Source organism: Tachypleus tridentatus, chromosome 2, assembly GCF_004210375.1.
Source record: "Tachypleus tridentatus isolate NWPU-2018 chromosome 2, ASM421037v1, whole genome shotgun sequence".
Classification (NCBI taxonomy): Eukaryota; Metazoa; Arthropoda; class Merostomata; order Xiphosura; family Limulidae; genus Tachypleus; species Tachypleus tridentatus.
The window spans coordinates 87,111,427-87,131,877 of NC_134826.1; the positions used below are offsets into that span (position 1 = coordinate 87,111,427).

At 33.7% G+C, this 20,451-nt stretch overlaps 1 protein-coding gene across 2 annotated transcripts in view; it reads right to left on the reverse strand.

Moving 5' to 3' along the window:
* Positions 1 to 420: 420 nt before the first annotated feature.
* LOC143244423 (uncharacterized) overlaps positions 421 to 20,451 on the reverse strand; it is a 98,225-nt gene continuing 78,194 nt past the window's right edge. The window contains exons 1-2 of one of the 2 annotated variants that reach the window (XM_076489045.1): positions 3,186 to 3,383; positions 421 to 3,082 (exon numbers count right to left, since the gene is read on the reverse strand). In XM_076489045.1, the coding sequence (XP_076345160.1) occupies positions 2,378 to 3,082; positions 3,186 to 3,194 (714 nt within the window). In that variant the 5' untranslated portion in view covers positions 3,195 to 3,383 and the 3' untranslated portion in view covers positions 421 to 2,377. Of the gene's footprint in view, positions 3,083 to 3,185; positions 3,384 to 20,451 lie in introns of those variants that run through there. The other variant, XM_076489044.1, reaches the window with a different exon arrangement.

A 20,451-nucleotide genomic window follows, 5' to 3' on the forward strand; every position in this document is an offset into this window, starting at 1 on the left:
CCTATAGCACTGTATAGGTTATCACTGGAAATCATCACTGGTGGCGATAAAAGTTTTTGTACGTACAAATAAATGTGTGTGTGTGTGTATAATTGTATTAGTGCAAAGCTACACAATGCGCTACCTGCAGTTCGTCCACCGAAGGAATCGGAACTTGAATATAATCTTGTAAATCCATAAATTTACCGCTGGCCCACCAGGGGTCATCATTTATCCAGTTACAATTTTAATAATGAGGTTGGAATGTTCAACATTTTGATGTTGTATGATGCGAGCAGTTAGAAATAAAACAACATTTGCAAATATTGTGTGTGGAACGTTTTATTGGTAGGTTAAATGTGCAACAAAATCTATAATAATATCAAAAATTAAATTGCAAACATTACACTTTCAAACTTATTGAAACTATAAAATACTGAAACAGTAGAATAAACACATCACACTTGAAGAAAGTCTGGTAAATACCACTAAAATAAAATGTTTTTTATTCATTTGTGCTTTTATTGAAGGTGTAAATTGTGGTATGATATACAGATCTGCCACTTTAGATTTAGCCATTTCTGTTCGAATATTCAGGTGCTGTTATATAAGCTACATAGCTTCATCAAAGACCTTTATTTAGTACTGTTTATGCGAACGAATCATATTCAATGTATCGTTATTAATCTTATGAAAAGAACTTACACTAAAAGTTTAGTTACCTTTACTAACTTTAGTGCAAATTGAACATCTGAAGACTAATTAATACGCTTATTTACCCCGATTTTTGCGTTGAAACTACGATGTTTACACCCAACAATAGAATTACGATGCTAACACTGAACAGTAGAACTACGATGTTAACACTGAACAGTAGAATTACGATGTTAACACTGAACAATAGAACAACGATGTTAACACTGAACAATAGAACAACGATGTAAACACTGAATAGTATAACTATTAACTACGATGTTTACACCCAACAATAGAACTCCGATGCTTACACGAACAGAGCTACAATGTTTAAACCTAACAAAAGTACTACACTAAACAGGTGAAGTACAATGTTTACAACAGACAACCGTCTCGTGGAAGATATTTTAACGCCAAGCATGCATTTATTTGCTAAAACGTCTTGAACTTTCTCAAGAGATTCAGGCTTAAAAACGATATCTGTACACATATAAGACTTAAGCCTCTAACTTAAAATGGGTATAATTAAAATAAATATTTAATAAAGTATAAATTTTATAACTAAAATTAAAGATATTTATATCGTTGTTAACTTTTATTTGTAACCTATTTCTTCCACTATCATTTACATAAGATTAATGACCCACAACTTCAACAGTATAATTTATAATTATTGAAGAAACATAAGATCACAACATTTCATTAGTGTTATTATATGACATATTCAGTTAACTAAGAAGTGAAACATTTAATTAGTGTTATTATATGACATATTCAGTTAACTAAGAAGTGAAACATTTAATTAGTGTAATTGTATGACATATTCAGTTAACTAAGAAGTGAAACATTTAATTAGTATTATTATATGACATATTCAGTTAACTAAGAAGTGAAACATTTTTTATATTTCTATTCTTATTTTGTCACTCGTTAGCCATGTTTACAATTAGCAGAAGTTATTCCATACGAAATAGATCTTAACTTTTCCTGAAGAAATTATGTTAAGATTTTACGTTAAGGATTAACACTAAAGTTACGTCGAATCAGATAACCTAATTTTTATAGATTTCTTGGAAATAGTTGATTCATGATGTGTTCTTGAGAATCTCTTGAGAAAAATAGATGGTGCCTAGATGAAGACACCTCCGAAATGTTATCGGTTCGAGGCAAACTGTTCGTTATATATATATACCCGAGATATCAGTTGGTTACCAACAGGTAAAGTTCATTGATGAGCATTTGAATTAGTTGCTTATTAACGGATAAGTTTTGAGGATAAATACTAGTTTAAATGATAAAACGTGACCCTAATATCTGGACTACTTGAAAAAACATATTCGAGATACTCTGTGCTGTCCTTTTAATTTAGTTTGACTAAAAAACGTAGTTTGTCTAACATTAAAACTTTTATAAAGGTTGCTTGGGAAAATGTAAGTTGATAAGTCAATGCATGTTTTAAAACTTACAGAATAACGTTATGTTCGTATTCAAAACTTCTATAATGCTTTGGTTACCTGGTGAGAAGACTTGTGATGTGAAACTAGGGTTCTAACTAATTTTCAACTAAAATGTATATAAGAATTTATCAAATTAAATATGATAGAAATTTGGAAACATATATATATATTTAATGGTTTTGGTTTTCTTTTTTGCATAAAATAGGATAATAGTAACAACTGAAAACTTTACTAGTAACTAAATCTTAAAAGTGACCATAGTTATGTCCATAGCCCTGCCCACCATAACCAGAACCAAGATGCCCATATCCAGAACCATACTTTCCATAATTAGAACCCAAGTTGCCGTAGCCTCCATATCCCTGACGTGCGTGGTAATTCCGGGAACCATATCCGCTTCCTCCATAACCTCCGTAGGATCCTAAGTTGTGATGTCCGCCATAATCGTTCAAGCCATGTTGTCCACCGTAGCTTCCGTGAGACGCTCCAGAATCTTGGAACCCATTGTTATTTTCGTAGGAGAAAGACCTTTCGTAGACATTTCCCTTGTTCTTCGAATAACTTCCACGATTCTTGTAATTACCGCTGTTTCTGCCTTGAGCCGCATAATAGCCCCGGTTCTTGTGTCCGTCGTGGACGTTAATCCCGTGAAGACCCTGTCCATGAGCTCCGTGGAGAGAGTGAGCTCCGTGCCCACTTAGTCCGTGTGCCCCGTGGCCAGACCCATAACCGCCATATCCTGCTCCATATCCACCATGACCACCTCCATAGCCACCATACCTAGATCCGTAACCGCCAAATCCGCCTCTGTGACCTATTGGGCCAAACTCAGGGCCATATCCGTAAACCCCGCCGTAATAAGGTGCAACGTAACTCTCTGCCTTCTTCAAATCATCTTCACTGTCTTTGACAGCAAGAGCACCACTTAACAAGGTCACAAATACCACGACCTAAACGAGGGAAAAAAATGATATAGCATAATCTACTTAAGTCAACACTAGCATTTATTAGAGCAAATTTTACGCTAGGGATATTTAAATATATAATACGTACGTAATGCATATCAAGTCAGGGAGATGATATAAAAGACAACAAAAGTAATCTATTGAGTTCTGAAGTTTCCCTGTTTTGAACGTCTTTATATACCCACGTCAGTTGACCAACCAATATATAAATAGTGCGGGACGAAAATGGTTTTTTTTTTGTTGTTTTTTTTCATATCAGAGAAGATATCTAAGAGAAAACAATTTTACTTATCACTCGTGATTTGGTCTACTAAAGAAAGAGAATGACAAAAAGCGATTAAGAGTCACTTACAGATGATAACATATCTGTGAAGATAGAGGGCGTCTTTAATAAAACTCGTTTATTTACCCCACTCTCACTTTTCAAGCAGAAACTTTATATGTTATCACTGACCCATTACATTATTATGTTGCTGTGGAAACGAGAAAGTGGTACTATCGTTTTCATTGCTGAAGTTCGTCCTTACACAAGTGCTATGTCTGTAGTTATTCTTGTAGTTATCATACAGTGTTATAGATAGAACATTAGATTACTTACGCACACAGCCTTGTTCTATTCCACTCATCGAATACTAATAAAAGATATATTACTGTACTACTGAACGAAATAAATATTGTGGTTTTTAGGTGTACTATAAATATATGTTTTCATATATGCATTTATATTCAGTCCGTAAGTGTTAGAAAACATAATGGACCTAATACTAGTATCTTATAACAAATATAATTATATTTTCACTTATGTTGAAATGTGCAATAGTTTTCTTCTTTTCACCATTAAAATATTCACTCACAAAATATTCGTAAAATTTGAGTATTCAGTTCAATAATTATCTATTCAATAGTTTTAAAATGTATAATAGAGTTTAATTCAATATTATTGAAATGTCCAACAGTGATTTGTGTCTCAGAACGGCTGGTATGGGTATTAACACTTTTATTGATAAGAAGAAAACAACGTTTCGACCTTCCTAGGCCACCTTCAGGTTAAGAAGGAGAGAGCTTGGATGTGACCGTTGACGGACACGTCTTACGGACGACAATTTAAACGGGTACGGGATTGTAGGGGGCCTTTCAGTTGGATGTTAGGTTATTAATTGGTATGTGTATAGAAGTGCTTCTTTATATTGTTTTAAGTTGCTGTATAATTAGGGCTTCTTTAATTTTGTATTCGTTTATATTTGTTTCCCTACTTAATATCTGGGAGTTTTCTATAGATATGTTGTGTTTATGTGATTTGCAGTGTTCAAAAACGTGTGGTTTGTTTTCTTTGAATCTAGTTTCCATTTTTCTGTTTGTTTCTCCAATATAAAAGTTGTGACAGTTGTTGCATCGTATTTTGTAAATAATGTTGGTGTTGTGTTTGTCAGTGTAATTTTTACATAGTATAGACTTTAGTTTTGTGCCTGGTTTTTGAATAAATTTGGTGTTTACTGGAATGTTGTGTTTTGTTATAAGTTTTTTCCAAATGTTGGTAATTTTTTCGCTGATGTTGGAACATATGGTATACAGCAGTATACGGTTTTGTAATTTGTTGTATCTTGGGATTTATTTTTGTTGGTCTAGGTGTGTGTGTATTATTGTTTTCTACGGTTACTTGAGGAGATTTGTTGATGTTGATGAAGTGTTGTTTTATTTTGTTGATTTCATCATTAATTTTATCAGGTGAACATAGTTTTGTGGCTGTGTTTATTTGGTTTCTTAATATGTTGAGTTTTTGTTTTGTTTCATGTGCTGTGTTCCAGGGAATGTATAATCCAGTATAGGTGACTTTTCTGTGGATTTCTGTTTTGAATTGTGTGTCAGTTCTAGTGATTTTGAGGTTAAGAAATGCTATTTGTTAGTTTTTTCCTGTTCGCAGGTGAACTTAATGTTAGGGTGTGTCGAGTTAACGTGATTTAAAAACTAAGTGTGTGTTCTGTAGATGTGAATCCAGTAATTGTATCATCAACATACCTGTACCAGTATTGTGGTAGGTGTAAGGCTGAATTGATCGCTTGAGATTCAATCTGTGTCATAAAAATGTTGACTAGAACTGGTGGCACGGGATTCCCCATACTTAGTCCATTTATTTGTAGGTAGTTTTGGTGGTAATGAATTCTATAAGGGTTGCTAATTGGTTACTGGGGATGTGTATCAATGGGTTGGGGTCTTAGATATAAAGATCAGAGAAAAAATAACCAACATTTGGAAAAACCTTATAACAAAACACAACATTCCAGTAAACACCAAATTTATTCATAAACCAGGTACAAAAGTAAAGACCATACTACGTAAAAACTACACCGACAAACACAACACCAACATAATTTATAAATACAATGCAACAACTGGTACAACTTTTATATTGGAGAAACAAGCAGAAAAATGGAAACTAGATTCAAAGAACAAAAAAAAAAACACCTTCATACGTTGTTAAACACTGTAAATCAAATAAACACAACATAACCATAGAAAACATCCAGATACTAAGTAAGGAAATAAATATAAACACAAAATCAAAGAAGCCTTACTTACTGGCAACGGTCACATTCAAACTTTTTTTTTCTTAACCTGAAGATGACCTAGGAAGGTTGAAACGTTGTTCTCTCCTTATCAATAAAAGTGTTAATATCCATACCAGCCGTTCTGAGATACATTTTATTTTAAAGTGGGTTTCTCGTCATCAAGAATCAATAGTGATTTATTTCATACTGTTGAAATGAATAACAGTATTATATTCAGTACGTACTAAAGACATATACAATAGTGTTTATTTTGTGCTGTTGAAATGAGGAACAACTACCTTAGTCAATAATAATGAAATGTAGACTTCTGTTTCGTACGGTATTGTTGAAATTTACAATAGTGTTATAGTAGGTAATGTTGGAATGCACGTAAATATTTTATTTAGTACTATTGAAGGATAAAATAGTGTTATTCGACGTTATTGAAATATAGAACAGTGTTATTAAAATGACTTTGAATATGTACAAATAAAAGTCACATGACAACCACGGTTGATACAAAGTGGAACGGATTGTATCAGAACTACATTTTGATAATGTTTGGCGTTTTCGTAGGTAATGTGATGAAACTGAATATTGATCGTTTTTCGACCCAAGGTATTCATACAGACAGATACGTTCAAGATCGGGAATTTAGAATTTCCAAGAAAAGGATATCCGTTTTACTTAACAGTATTGTATAACAAAGAAATATCGATTAATGTGGGATATCAGGGCTATCCAAAGAGAGACCTGCAGCAAGTCGTACCTCAGCCTTGGAAAGTAAGCTGCGTATCTTGTAATAATTGAGAATCCACAAATACCGATATCAGTGGTAAAGGTCATCCACGTGCCCTTGTCAACAATAAGAAACATAACCAAGAACTATATAAATATACAATAATTGACCATTGTTTATTTGATGAGTAGCTGAACTTCTAGAATGCTTTAGCGAAATATCAAGGGTGACTGATGAAAGTCTTTTTACCAAAATGCTCGTGATTTTTATATTTTCTTAATTCCATCATTTTAATCACTTTTGTAGTCAGGCGTATCTTAAGGCGTCCATTCTAATCTCTATAATAGTCTGACTTATCTTAATGGCTTCATTTTAATAAATTTTGTATTCAAATTTATCTCAAGCCGTTTTGGTGTTTATTTCTTTTTATCTCACTGCTATGTTTTTTATCATCAAAACCACATGCTTATCCAAAACTACTGTTGAGTTAGGACTTATGCATAAAATCACCAGTCTATTGTTAAGAGGCCTGCCATCAACTTGCAGTATCCAATTACGTGTTTGTATCTCGTCACCGAATATAGAGGTATAATATTTTTACGGTCAGTCCCACTATTATTAGCAAATAGTAGCTCAAGAGTTGGTGGTTGGTGGTGGCAGCTATCTGTCTTCCCTCTAATCCATCACCTCTAAAATTCGGAATGGCTAGTGCAGATAGCCTTCGAGTAAATTTGTGTAACATTCACAAAACAAAACAATGTTGAGATAGTTGTCATTGATATACAATCGCGCACTTCTGAGAATTTAAATAACTTAAAGATAAACGCTGCTAAAGATTTGTACTTGTACTGACCGCTAGGTCACTAATTAGGGTTACTGCGTGCTTCGCGAACGAGTTACATCAAAATTTGAATAAATACCTCTCTTAGTTATATGATAAAGATTTAAGACAAGTTTCTATCACCTAGTTTCATATTCACTATTTTTGTATTTGTTCTATGTTGTCAAGTTAGAAATATTGAAGAAAATTAGCAAAACCAGTTTCGACAATGACAAGTGAAAAAACAAAAAAGACATGTTACAACAAGGAACCACATATCGACTTTATTAATTAATTAAGTCTGAATAGCCGCCTTATGAATTCTGTTGTTTTTTGTTGTGTTTTTTTACCACTACGTTATTCATAAAAACACATGGTGCACTAAAATCACAATCATAAATTTCTTTCCTGTGACGTCAACTCCATGTCTCATCTATTAGCATTGATAAGCGAAATTACTGAGTATATAATAGTAAAAAAACATTTTTTAGCCAAACACTTAATAGACATGCTAAATTCGTGTCTATTAGGGTGGGTGGCCCAGCATAGCCTTGTGGATAAAGCACTTCACCAGCAGTTTGAAGCCCCCTCCTACCAAATATGCTCGCACTTTCAGTCGTGGAGATGTTATAATGTAATAGTTAATCCCACTATTCGTGGGCAAGAGTAGCCTGAGAGGTGACGCTGAGTAGTGAGGACTAGCTGCCTTTCTTCTAGTCTTTCACTCTTAAATTAGGGATGGCTATCGCATGTAGTCCTCGTGTAGCTTTGCGTGAAATGCGAAACAAACCTATTCTGGACAATTCCAAGACACACAGGTTTAGGCAGAGCGTTTTATTTTTCCTAAATTTGTAATAAAGGAATTAGCGATAAATGTACAGGTTTGCAACTCTAAATTTAAAAATTCTGGGTTTGATCCCCCGTCGACGACAGACCAGATAACACAATGTAACGTTGTGCTGAAACAACTAAACCACCCAAAGAGAGGGAAACTAGTCCGCAGTACCATCCATCTCCAGAGCTTCTCTTAAATGAATATTGGAATTGACTGTCGCTTCTATAGCAGCTTAAATTTAGGCTGTATCCAATGGTTTCTTACGTTATTCTATTCGTTAACCAATAACCACACCTAGCCCTTATATCTTTTATGTTTCTATATAAGATAATGGTTTTCAGTATTATTAGGGCCCGGCATGGCCAGGTGGGTTAAGGTGTTCGACTCATAATCTGAGGGTCTCGGGTTCGAAGCCCTGTCGCACTTAACATGCTCGCCCTTTCAGCCGTGGAGGCGTTATAATGTAACGGTCAATCCAACTATTCGTGAATGAAAGAGTAGCCCAAGAGTTGGCGGTGGATGGTGATGACTAGCTACCTTTCCTCTAGTCTTACACCGCTAAATTAGGGACGGCTAGCGTAGATAGCCCTCGTGTAGCTTTGCGCAAACTTCAAGAAAATAAACAATCAAAACGAACAGTCAAGAGATATTTATGATTTTTCACTACGTTCGGCCCTAACTTGTTGAATTCAAATCGACGGATTTCAAACACTCAACCATACAACTAAAGTGAGCGAGCCTGTCCTAAACAACAATATTCCCTCGAATCCATATTGCTTTCTTTTATTGCGTCATTAGGTTCATTGTTTTATGTATATATGTGTTCATTGTTACTTCTCTGAGAAGTATTTCACTCTCTGTTTGCCATATATAGTTACGTTCGTTTTTATAACTACCAGGTTTGTGCTAATATTTTTCGTGTCAATTTGCTTCCTTGATTGTCGATAAAACACATATATATATTTATGTGTCTGTATACAGTGTAAATATATGTAGAATTTACACCTGTGGGCCTTGGCTGACTACGTTACGTGATTTATCAATAATAATATATGAAAAAACGTGCAAGGTACCAGTCGACACTGCTGCTCTTATTTCGGTCTTGTCGGCTCCGGAACGGGTTAACGGCCCCTGGCTCACAAGTGACATATATCACGGGTGTATATCTATAAATACGTCGTAAAGATACCATTATAAGTATTATCTTTCTAGATTTATTATAAGTACTTGATAAAAATATAGAACGTCTAGAGCGTAACTCTTATGTTCGAAGATATCCATTTCAATTTCTCGAATCTCTCTACAATACCTACACTTACTGCATATGTATTCCGTGTCTGTAGATGAAAGAGAAATCGAAGTGTTTTTATCTAGTGGTGATTCAGGAAACTGATTGGTTTTGATTTCACTGCTCCATTTCCACCGCTATCTGGAGAACTAGTGAAATTTCTGGGATAGCCTGTTAGTTGACAGAGTTTTGCATTACGATAAGTTATGCACAAACCGTGTTGTCACAAACAACATAATTACTTTGAAATATTTCCAAACGGATATACTATCATATCCTATCTACGGCTAGATCTAACCTAATGTATGCTTTGTGCGAGTGTCTTGAAAGCGCTTTGGCAAAATAAAGAGAAGTCAAATTAATAAAAATGTTAAATATACTAATAACCATGTGTTCATTATTATCAATTCACTATCTCTTTTAATACATCCAAATCCAACTCTGAGTTCATTTCCAACAGTTCAGAAAGCAAAGTTAATCGTGTCATATCACTTATAAATGCATTGTATCTTGAGCTTTACAGTGCCCACAGTTGGATTTACACTGTAATTTACAACCATTGGCTGAATTATGATGTAATCATCAAAGTGTCCGCACTTGAGTTTCCACTGTAATTTACAAATATTGGGTGAAATATGACATAATATTCACGGTGTCCACACTTGATTTTTCACAATAAGTTACAAGTACCTCGAAATAGTTTTATTTTGGGTTTCAGATCTTTTCATATTTGTTTTATCAAATTTAATAATTCAGTCTTAGTTTCAATACTTTTCTTCCACGCGTTTTAATGTAGTTTTGCCTTCTTTTTCGTCAATGCACTGAAACTAGGACTAGTTTTTCAGCTAGCACAGTTTTAATGATTCGTATTTCCTAGATGTTTTCATAGCCTCGTTAAATTTATAAAAAATATATAATCAATATAAAATGGAATAATAGCTGAAAAATAACAGAACACATACACACAGGAGGTAGTGGACATAAAAAAATAGAAACACTTGGGTAGATGAGGGACAACAAGTATATGCAATAAAGGAGCTACCAAACAGGTGTGTGTCTCGTCCATAAATTGAGCAAATGACATTCCAGCACGCATGGGGTCTTGTGTATAAATGCCGGACAGGCCTGATTGGCCATAACCATGGCTGCAAGAAGAGACCACAGTGACTTTGAAAGAGGGGTGGCTGGTGGGGCACGTTTGGGAAAAGCTTCAGTGACCAACTTGCTGATGTTTTAAGAGCAACGGTGTTAAGATGATGCCAGCATGGAAGTGCGAGGGAATTACATCATTAGAAAAATGCAATAGTAGGCGGAAGAGGGAAAAACATCATTAGCAAAGGGCAACATTATGCGGAAGCGTGTACTCCAGAATCAAATGACCGCTCATTAATTGGAACTGAAAGGCGAAATAGTCGAAAAACTGCAGATCAACTGATCGTAAACGTCTACCTGGATACGCCGAGAACTCTACAAAACGGGATACTATAGTCGGATTGCAGTCTACAAGCCACTCATCACATCTGGTACTACACGGCTGCGCGCCCACTGGTGCAAAAGAGCTCAGGTTATGGACTATCGAGCAGTGGAGGAACGTGATGTGATCGGATGCATCATCCTCCACCACGTCCTCGACAAATAAACGAGTGCACATATGGCACCAATCTAAATAATTCCACAGCTTCGAGTGCTTGTTTACAACACTAAAGATTTCTGGTGTTTCCATAACGGTGTGAGGTTTGGGTGCCTTGTACCCTTATACGTTGATTCCAGTCGTTACTTAGTGGTACCAAGTGATCGTTTACAGTCCACGTTACAGCATTGCTGTCCTGCCGAAAGGGATGTCTTTTAAGAGAACAATAGTAGTCGCCCAGTGGTTTGAGGAGCAGGACACTGAGCTTATTCATATGTTACGACCTTCTCAGTCGCCAAATATGAACCCAATCGAACACGTATGGAATATTTTGGAACGACATCTGAGACAACGTTTTCCATTTCCATCAATTAGACGTGAGTTGATCAAATTTCTTGTTGAAGACTGGTGTCATTTCTTCCAGCAGAATTTCAGAGCTGATAGGTGCATACAAGCCGTACTGCCCGCACGTTGTGGGCCAACACCCTATTAAACAACTTTAGATTGGTGTTTCCAGTTTTTCGGCCACCAGCTGTTTATGCCTGTTGGCCAGATGACTCACGATAAATCAAACTGTAAAGTTGTGGCCAGTATGACTCAGAGTAGCTCAGGATCTGTCAGTAAAATGGCTGTAAAGTTTGTGTGTTTGCACGAAATAAAACAAGGGCTATCTGCACATATCTAGCCTTTATTTTGAGCTGATAGACTTAAGGAACATTATCCACCGCTTATGTTTAGGATTCTCCTCTCTGAACGAAGAGTGCGGTTCGATCGTTACTCTCATAAGTGCCCCCATATCCTCAAAGTGCAAAGCGAATTTATTTGTGATAAAGAGTCTCGAACCATGAACCTTTGGATTCACAGATATAGACCACAATAACCACCAGACCACCCGCGTGGCCAATGTGATTAATAGAATGGCGTGATTAGCCCTTCAAGCAGACTAACATATTCTTAAATAGTGTCAAACTGAGAACATTTGAACATTTCTATCTTATACAGAATATCGCGAAATACTCTCCGTACTTTGAACCACGGTTGTGTTATAAGATTGATACTCAATCCCTTTGTCCGGGTGCTGCTGGCTAAACGTTCTTTCTTGGGTCGATAGTTAAATCCCATGTCCTCGCTGACTTGGTCACGAGACCACGTGGGCATAAGAAGACGTCTGATTCAGATAGTCTGTCTCTTCGTCTTCGCTTTGACGTGTGTGTAAGAAGTAATAATTACAATACAGAAACATCATGACCACCTGAACTAATCGTTTCATTCGTGGTTTTTATTCGATAAAAAACAAACAAACAAAATAACCAGGAGTAAATTTTAACATGTCCTTAACAATGATATTTTGTCTTTAAAATTCTATGTTGGTCAACATGAGGTACTATTGGTACCTTTGTCACTCCTTGTTCACTGCTTAACTTAACAGTTGTTTTGTTTATCAACATTAGTTTAAAGCTTAAACGAATAGCTTTCTTGGTAGCAATTTTAAGCTTTAACAGACAACTTACTGATATTAGTTTAAAGCTTAAAAGGTTAGTTTTATCAGCGATCTCATGATGTTAAGTTCCACTACAAGTTTTGGAGTAAATTAATTAAGAGACTCTCATGTTCGCTAGTAATGACACACACTGTCCGCTGCCTTGATAAGTATATTAAATTGAAATATCGAAAATGCTCAAAAAGGTATATTTGTGCGTTTCTGAAGACAAGTAGTACACAAGTACCAATCGATAACCAATTAATAATTAAAAATAGTCTTAAGCCCACTCCCCGCTGGCCCTAGCTCTGTACTTCACGAAGTATAACACTAAAATTCGTGAGTTCGATCTCTAAGGCTGACACTGTGCAGGTAGGTCGTTATAATTTTTAAACCATCAAATTTAATACTACTGCCACCTGGTGGCTCGATGGCAAAACCGAGGATTTCAATGCTGAAGTTTGATCCCTGCGATAGCCACCGGATAAACTATGTTGTAATTAGTGTCGTACCAACACCAGGAGCACCTAGTTTTTACCTTGCCCCTCCATGCATTTTAGGTGGAAAACTGTTCTATCGTAATTTACCTATAGACCTTCTTGCCCTAACAAACAAACAAGCTTCGTTATCGTTACCTAAAGCTTGTCCTAACTTTCATAGTTGCTCCAATGCCGTACCAAAGTTTTCCGTACCGGAACGTTTTACACGGAACGATTTTACGATGACCAATCAGAGCTAGCACTTTATCCTAACTTCTTTTGTTAACGGTTTCGTTTTCTCAGTATTGTGTTAGGTCAAGCGTAAAATCGTTAAGATATTATGACTCACTCCCATCAGTGAGAAGAAAGTAAGTTATAAATGGGGAGATACCATTAGGCCTTCTCGTTAACACTAACGATCTATAAGTTTAGTAACAAACGCTAGTTGTATTGTGTAATGTTTAGTAAACAGAATAATGATTAAAGATAAACAAAAACGAATGTTTTAAGTTTTTGTTTTATTTTCTACACTTTGTAACTATTACAATGAATTTTCCTACACCAGATTTTTACGGTATTCACGATAGAGGCCCTGAAACAGACATCTACTGGTAATTTATTCAAACTAATCCTCTTAATGATAAAGTAGGCGAAAACATTTTGGCCACACAAAAGTTGATTGACTTTTTTGGGATCAACTTGATTATCCCGCCTTGTCTCACACGTGATCATCTCAATGAGATCCTAGGATCAAAAATATTACAACAAAAAACTGCTTGTACCAACCATCACATAGCACCCATCTTTCACAGTATTTAAATATTTACATTTGAAGTCGTAAACTTCTTTTGGTTTTTTTCACCACACATAAACACATTAATTTGATGTGAAAAAGTGTGAAACATTAATATTGGCCCAGTCTTTATGTCTTTCGAAGCCATATTTCTCGCGTTTTTGCATTTTTGATGTTACCAGAGGCTTTTAAATGTAGGACCTGCCATGGAATCTCCTCGGTGGACTCAACAGATAGTCCAATGTGAAACTCATATTGTATTAATTTTCTATGTATGTTGTTGATACGTTTTTATTTTAACAAGCGGTTAATAGTTCTTGGCTAGTGCTAAATTGTGTACCCACGGCTGATACTGTGGTCTTTTGTTTTCGTCTCACTATTCATGTTAACGCTTTTTTGTCAACTTAGATAGCCACGCAAGGCCAGGTGGTTAAGGGCGCTCGAATCGTAATCTGATGATTGCGGGTTCGAACCCCCGTCACAATAAACATGCTTGTCCTTTCAACCGTGAGAGCTTTATAATGTCAAGGTCAATCTCACTATTCGACGGTAAAAGAGTAGCCCAAGAGCTGGTGGAGTGTGGTGATGACTAGCTGCCTTCCTTCTTGTCTTACACTGCTAAATTAGGGACGACTAGCGCAGATAGCCCTCTTGAAAAAACAGTCTACTTAGTTTTCGAACGTTATAATATGTCTGATTTGTTTGTTGTTGTTGTTTTCACATCCATGTAGACATCATATTTCACACTGTTCCTTGAAGTACTTTCATTATTTTAAATATTTCTGTTGTTGACAGACCAGCTAGACTTCCATCTATAATCTATTTAGACTTCCGCATACAATCCAACTAAACTTCAAGCTATAATCCAGCTGGACTTCCACCTATAATCGTGCTTCAAAGACTTTTATGGCTCGACATTTTTATAATATTTTGGGGGCGGGGACAACAAACAATCCAATGATATCGGGTGATTTAATGTGTAATTAGATCGTCATGCAGATTGTTTGTTAAGCGCAAAGTTGTACAATGGGCTATCTGTGTTCTGCCCTCTACGTACATCAAAACCCGGTTTCTGGCCCTTCAGACAGAGTTTAAAAGGTTTCAGCACGTGTATATACTTCTTGACAATTATTAAGAGTTTCAATTAAACTAAGTTAACGTTTATTGAAACATTTGTATTTATTTGTTGATGCTGTGTTCGATTGTTACAATATAATTACCATTCATATAAAACTAAGCATCATTACAATGTAATTACAGGTAATAGAAAACTAAGCATTATTACAATTTAATCAAAGGTAATACGAAACTAGTGTTATTACAACTAATACAAAACTAAGCAATAAAATCACTAACTTTATATTATTAAATACGGAAGTATTTATTAGAAGAGATCGACAAGGTTTCCAAATAATTCACGCGCCGTAAACCACTCGATTGAATTTTCAAACAAAAATCGTGCATTCATAGTGTTGGTTACAACACGTTATACACATATACAGTAATAATATGATAAAAAGATAACTAACATTACTGGTATAACAACTCAAACATTTCTAAAACAATAACTCTTCGTCTACTACAAACGTTGTCACGTCAGCGGGGCTAGAGCCTAGACGGCTTGGACCATCGGTACAAGATTTCTCTATTTCACTAGACTGGTTTATGGGTATCCGCTTTTGATATTCCGATAAATTGTACAGATTTTTTGTATAAATGGTAAACATATAATACACGTATTTAAATAGTTTTTCAGCCAACAGATGGCACTACGTAATTATGAATAACATGGCAATACGTATTGATGAATAGACAGGCAATAGTTTTAAACATAACTAGTTTATACAGGATTAGCATAGACGTAAACAAACAAAAGTATTAAAAACACGTGTTTTAAAATAGTCTAGAAATCCTGCTCGAGAAAGCAATAAAGAAAGAATTAAAACCACAATAATAAATTTATAAAATTTAATTTCTAACTTTGAAGTTTTATACGCTTATCTGTAGGTCAACGCAAGGATTACATTTTATAATTTTGTAATTTTTAGTTTAATTTTTGTAAAAGTTATAGCTCTCAGGAATATGGCTATAATGAAAGTTTATAGATCCTATAGCCATTCTATGGACATACAACTAAACAAATAAATACGACAAAATTAAAAATCTAACGGATTTTTCTAGTTAAGCACAATGCTACACAGGGAACAATCTGTGTTCCACCCAATCCGGATATCAAAACCCGGTTTATGCATTGCAAATCCGCAGACATATCGCTGTGCTGCTGGGATGCAATTTTAATAAAAGATATGGATCGTTGGATATTCTTAGAATTCATCCCCCTACTTTCGTATGCAAATTTAGACTGCTTCATTTTGTTGTAATGATCACAAAGTGAACCAAAATAGGAATTATAAATAATTCTACACTTCAGTTACTAGTATCATTCTTTAGGTACGTTTTTATTACAACATTTTTTTTCTATTGATACTTCTCATAGCAATTCGGCAAGTGTCCAACGATCCCTACTATCCATTAATATTTTAATTTTTTTTCCTTTACATAATATCAAAAATAAAATAAAAACCCTGTACCACGAGAACTTTCGAAAGGTGGATCTTTCTTCTTCAGGTACAAACTGAAACCTAAACCTTTCAAAGAAACTGTATTATATAACTAAAAATGGAAAACAATCTGGACAGGAAGGCTAGAGAAAGAATCCACAGTTTTAAAATAATTTTTATTGTGTAACTAAAACCAAAAATGAAAAATGTGGATACAAATGTTACAGAATCAGCCTACATCTTTTATAGAAAAAATTTTATATAACTTGAAAAGAAAGTCAATAGAAACAGCCTATATCCTTTATAGAAAATATGTTCTATAACTAGAAAAAAAAGCCAATAGAAACAATCTACATCTTTTATAGAAAATATGTTGTATACCTAGAAAAGGAAGGCTACAGAAATTGCCTATATATCTTATAGAAAATATGTTGTGTAACTAGAAAAGGAAGGCAACAGAAACATCCTACATTTTTAAAAGAAAATATGTTTTATAACTACAAAAGGAAGGCTAGAGAAAGAGCTTACATATTTTATAAAAAATATGTTATTTAACTAAAACAAAAGGCTACACATACAAAATACATACTTTGAGAAAAATACATTGTTTAATTAGAAAAGGAGGGCTATACAAAAAGCCTACATCTTTTATGGAAAATGTGTTGTATAATTAGAAAAGGAAAGCTATATAAACAATCTACATCTTTTATATAAAGTATGTTGTATAACTACAAAAGAAAGGCTACACAACAAAATACATACTTTAATAATATGTTGTAAAACTAGAAAAAGAAGGCTATAGATACAACCTACATATTTTTATAAAAAATATGTTGTATAACTAGGAAAAAAAGGCTATACAAACATCCTACATGCTACATTCTACAAAATACATACTTTGAGAAAAATATCTTGTATAAATAGTAAAGGAAGGCTACAAAAACAGGCTACATCTTTTATACAAAATATTTTGTATAACTGGAAAAGGAATGCTATTGAAACAGCATACATCTTTTGTAGAAAATATGTTGTATAACTAGAGAAGTAGATCTATAGAAATCACTTATATATTTTATAGAAAATGTGATATATAACTAGAAAAGGAAGGCTTTAGAATTAACATGTATACTTTATAAAAATATTTTGTATAACTAGAAAAGGAAGGCTATACAAACAGCTTACATCTTTTATAGAAAATGTGTTGTATAACTAGAAAAGGAAGGCTACAGAAAAAGCCTAGATTTTTTTACAAAATATGGTGTCTACCTGGAAAAGAAATTCTATACAAACCAAATACATACTTTAAAAAAATTGTTATATAACTAGAAAATGAAGGCTGCAGACATAGCCTACATCTTTTACTAAAAATATGTTGTGTAACTAGAAAAGGAATGCTACAGATACAGCCTACATTTTTAAAAGAAAATATGTTGTATAACTAGAAGAGGAAGGCTAGAGAAACAGCTTATGTATTTCATAGAAAATATATTGTTTAAATAGAAAAGAAAGGCTACACAAACAAAATGCATACTTTGATAAAAAAATATGTTGTGTAACTAGAAAGGAAGGCTACACAAACAGGATACATCTTTTATAGAAAATGTATTGTATAACTAGAAAAGGAATGTCACAGAACAGCCTACTTATTTTAGAAAAAAATTGTTGTATAACTAGGAAAAAAAGGCTATACAAACATCCTACATGCTACATTCTACAAAATACATACTTTGAGAAAAATATCTTGTATAAATAGTAAAGGAAGGCTACAAAAACAGGCTACATCTTTTATACAAAATATTTTGTATAACTGGAAAAGGAATGCTATTGAAACAGCATACATCTTTTGTAGAAAATATGTTGTATAACTAGAGAAGTAGATCTATAGAAATCACTTACATATTTTATAGAAAATGTGATATATAACTAGAAAAGGAAGGCTTTAGAATTAACATGTATACTTTATAAAAATATTTTGTATAACTAGAAAAGGAAGGCTATACAAACAGCTTACATCTTTTATAGAAAATGTGTTGTATAACTAGAAAAGGAAGGCTACAGAAAAAGCCTAGATTTTTTTACAAAATATGGTGTCTACCTGGAAAAGAAATTCTATACAAACCAAATACATACTTTAAAAAAATTGTTATATAACTAGAAAATGAAGGCTTCAGACATAGCCTACATCTTTTACTGAAAATATGTTGTGTAACTAGAAAAGGAATGCTACAGATACAGCCTACATTTTTAAAAGAAAATATGTTGTATAACTAGAAGAGGAAGGCTAGAGAAACAGCTTATGTATTTCATAGAAAATATATTGTTTAAATAGAAAAGAAAGGCTACACAAACAAAATGCATACTTTGATAAAAAATATGTTGTGTAACTAGAAAAGGAAGGCTACACAAACAGGATACATCTTTTATAGAAAATGTGTTGTATAACTAGAAAAGGAATGTCACAGAACAGCCTACTTATTTTAGAGAAAATTTGTTGTATAACTAGGAAAAAAAGGCTACACAAACATCCTACATGCTACATTCTACAAAATACATACTTTGAGAAAAATATCTTGTATAAATAGTAAAGGAAGGCTACAAAAACAGGCTACATCTTTTATACAAAATATTTTGTATAACTGGAAAAGGAATGCTATTGAAACAGCATACATCTTTTGTAGAAAATATGTTGTATAACTAGAGAAGTAGATCTATAGAAATCACTTACATATTTTATAGAAAATGTGATATATAACTAGAAAAGGAAGGCTTTAGAATTAACATGTATACTTTATAAAAATATTTTGTATAACTAGAAAAGGAAGGCTGTACAAACAGCTTACATCTTTTATAGAAAATGTGTTGTATAACTAGAAAAGGAAGGCTACACAAACAGGATACATCTTTTATAGAAAATGTGTTGTATAACTAGAAAAGGAATGTCACAGAACAGCCTACTTATTTTAGAGAAAATTTGTTGTATAACTAGGAAAAAAAGGCTACACAAACATCCTACATGCTACATTCTACAAAATACATACTTTGAGAAAAATATCTTGTATAAATAGTAAAGGAAGGCTACAAAACAGGCTACATCTTTATACAAAATATTTTGTATAACTGGAAAAGGAATGCTATTGAAACAGCATACATCTTTTGTAGAAAATATGTTGTATAACTAGAGAAGTAGATCTATAGAAATCACTTACATATTTTATAGAAAATGTGATATATAACTAGAAAAGGAAGGCTTTAGAATTAACATGTATACTTTATAAAAATATTTTGTATAACTAGAAAAGGAAGGCTATACAAACAGCTTACATCTTTTATAGAAAATGTGTTGTATAACTAGAAAAGGAAGGCTACAGAAAAAGCCTAGATTTTTTTACAAAATATGGTGTCTACCTGGAAAAGAAATTCTATACAAACCAAATACATACTTTAAAAAAATTGTTATATAACTAGAAAATGAAGGCTTCAGACATAGCCTACATCTTTTAATGAAAATATGTTGTGTAACTAGAAAAGGAATGCTACAGATACAGCCTACATTTTTAAAAGAAAATATGTTGTATAACTAGAAGAGGAAGGCTAGAGAAACAGCTTATGTATTTCATAGAAAATATATTGTTTAAATAGAAAAGAAAGGCTACACAAACAAAATGCATACTTTGATAAAAAATATGTTGTGTAACTAGAAAAGGAAGGCTACACAAACAGGATACATCTTTTATAGAAAATGTGTTGTATAACTAGAAAAGGAATGTCACAGAACAGCCTACTTATTTTAGAGAAAATTTGTTGTTTAACTGGTAAAAAAAGGTTACACAAACAGCCTACATCATTGAAAGAAAATATTTTGTATAACTAGAAAATGAAAGTTATAGGAACAGCATACATGTTTTATAGAAAATATGTCATATTACTAGAAAAGGAAATGTCTAGAAACAACCTACATATTTTATAGAAAATATGTCATATTACTAGAAAAGGAAGACTACAGAAACAGCCTACCTCATTTACAGAAAATATATTGTATAACTAGAAAAGGAACGCTGCAGAAACAGCCTACAGGTTGAAAAATATATCTTGTATAAGAAAAAAGGAACTCCACAGAAACAGTCTACATCTTTTATAGAAAATATGTTGTATAACTAGGAAAGGAAAGTTATACAAACAACCT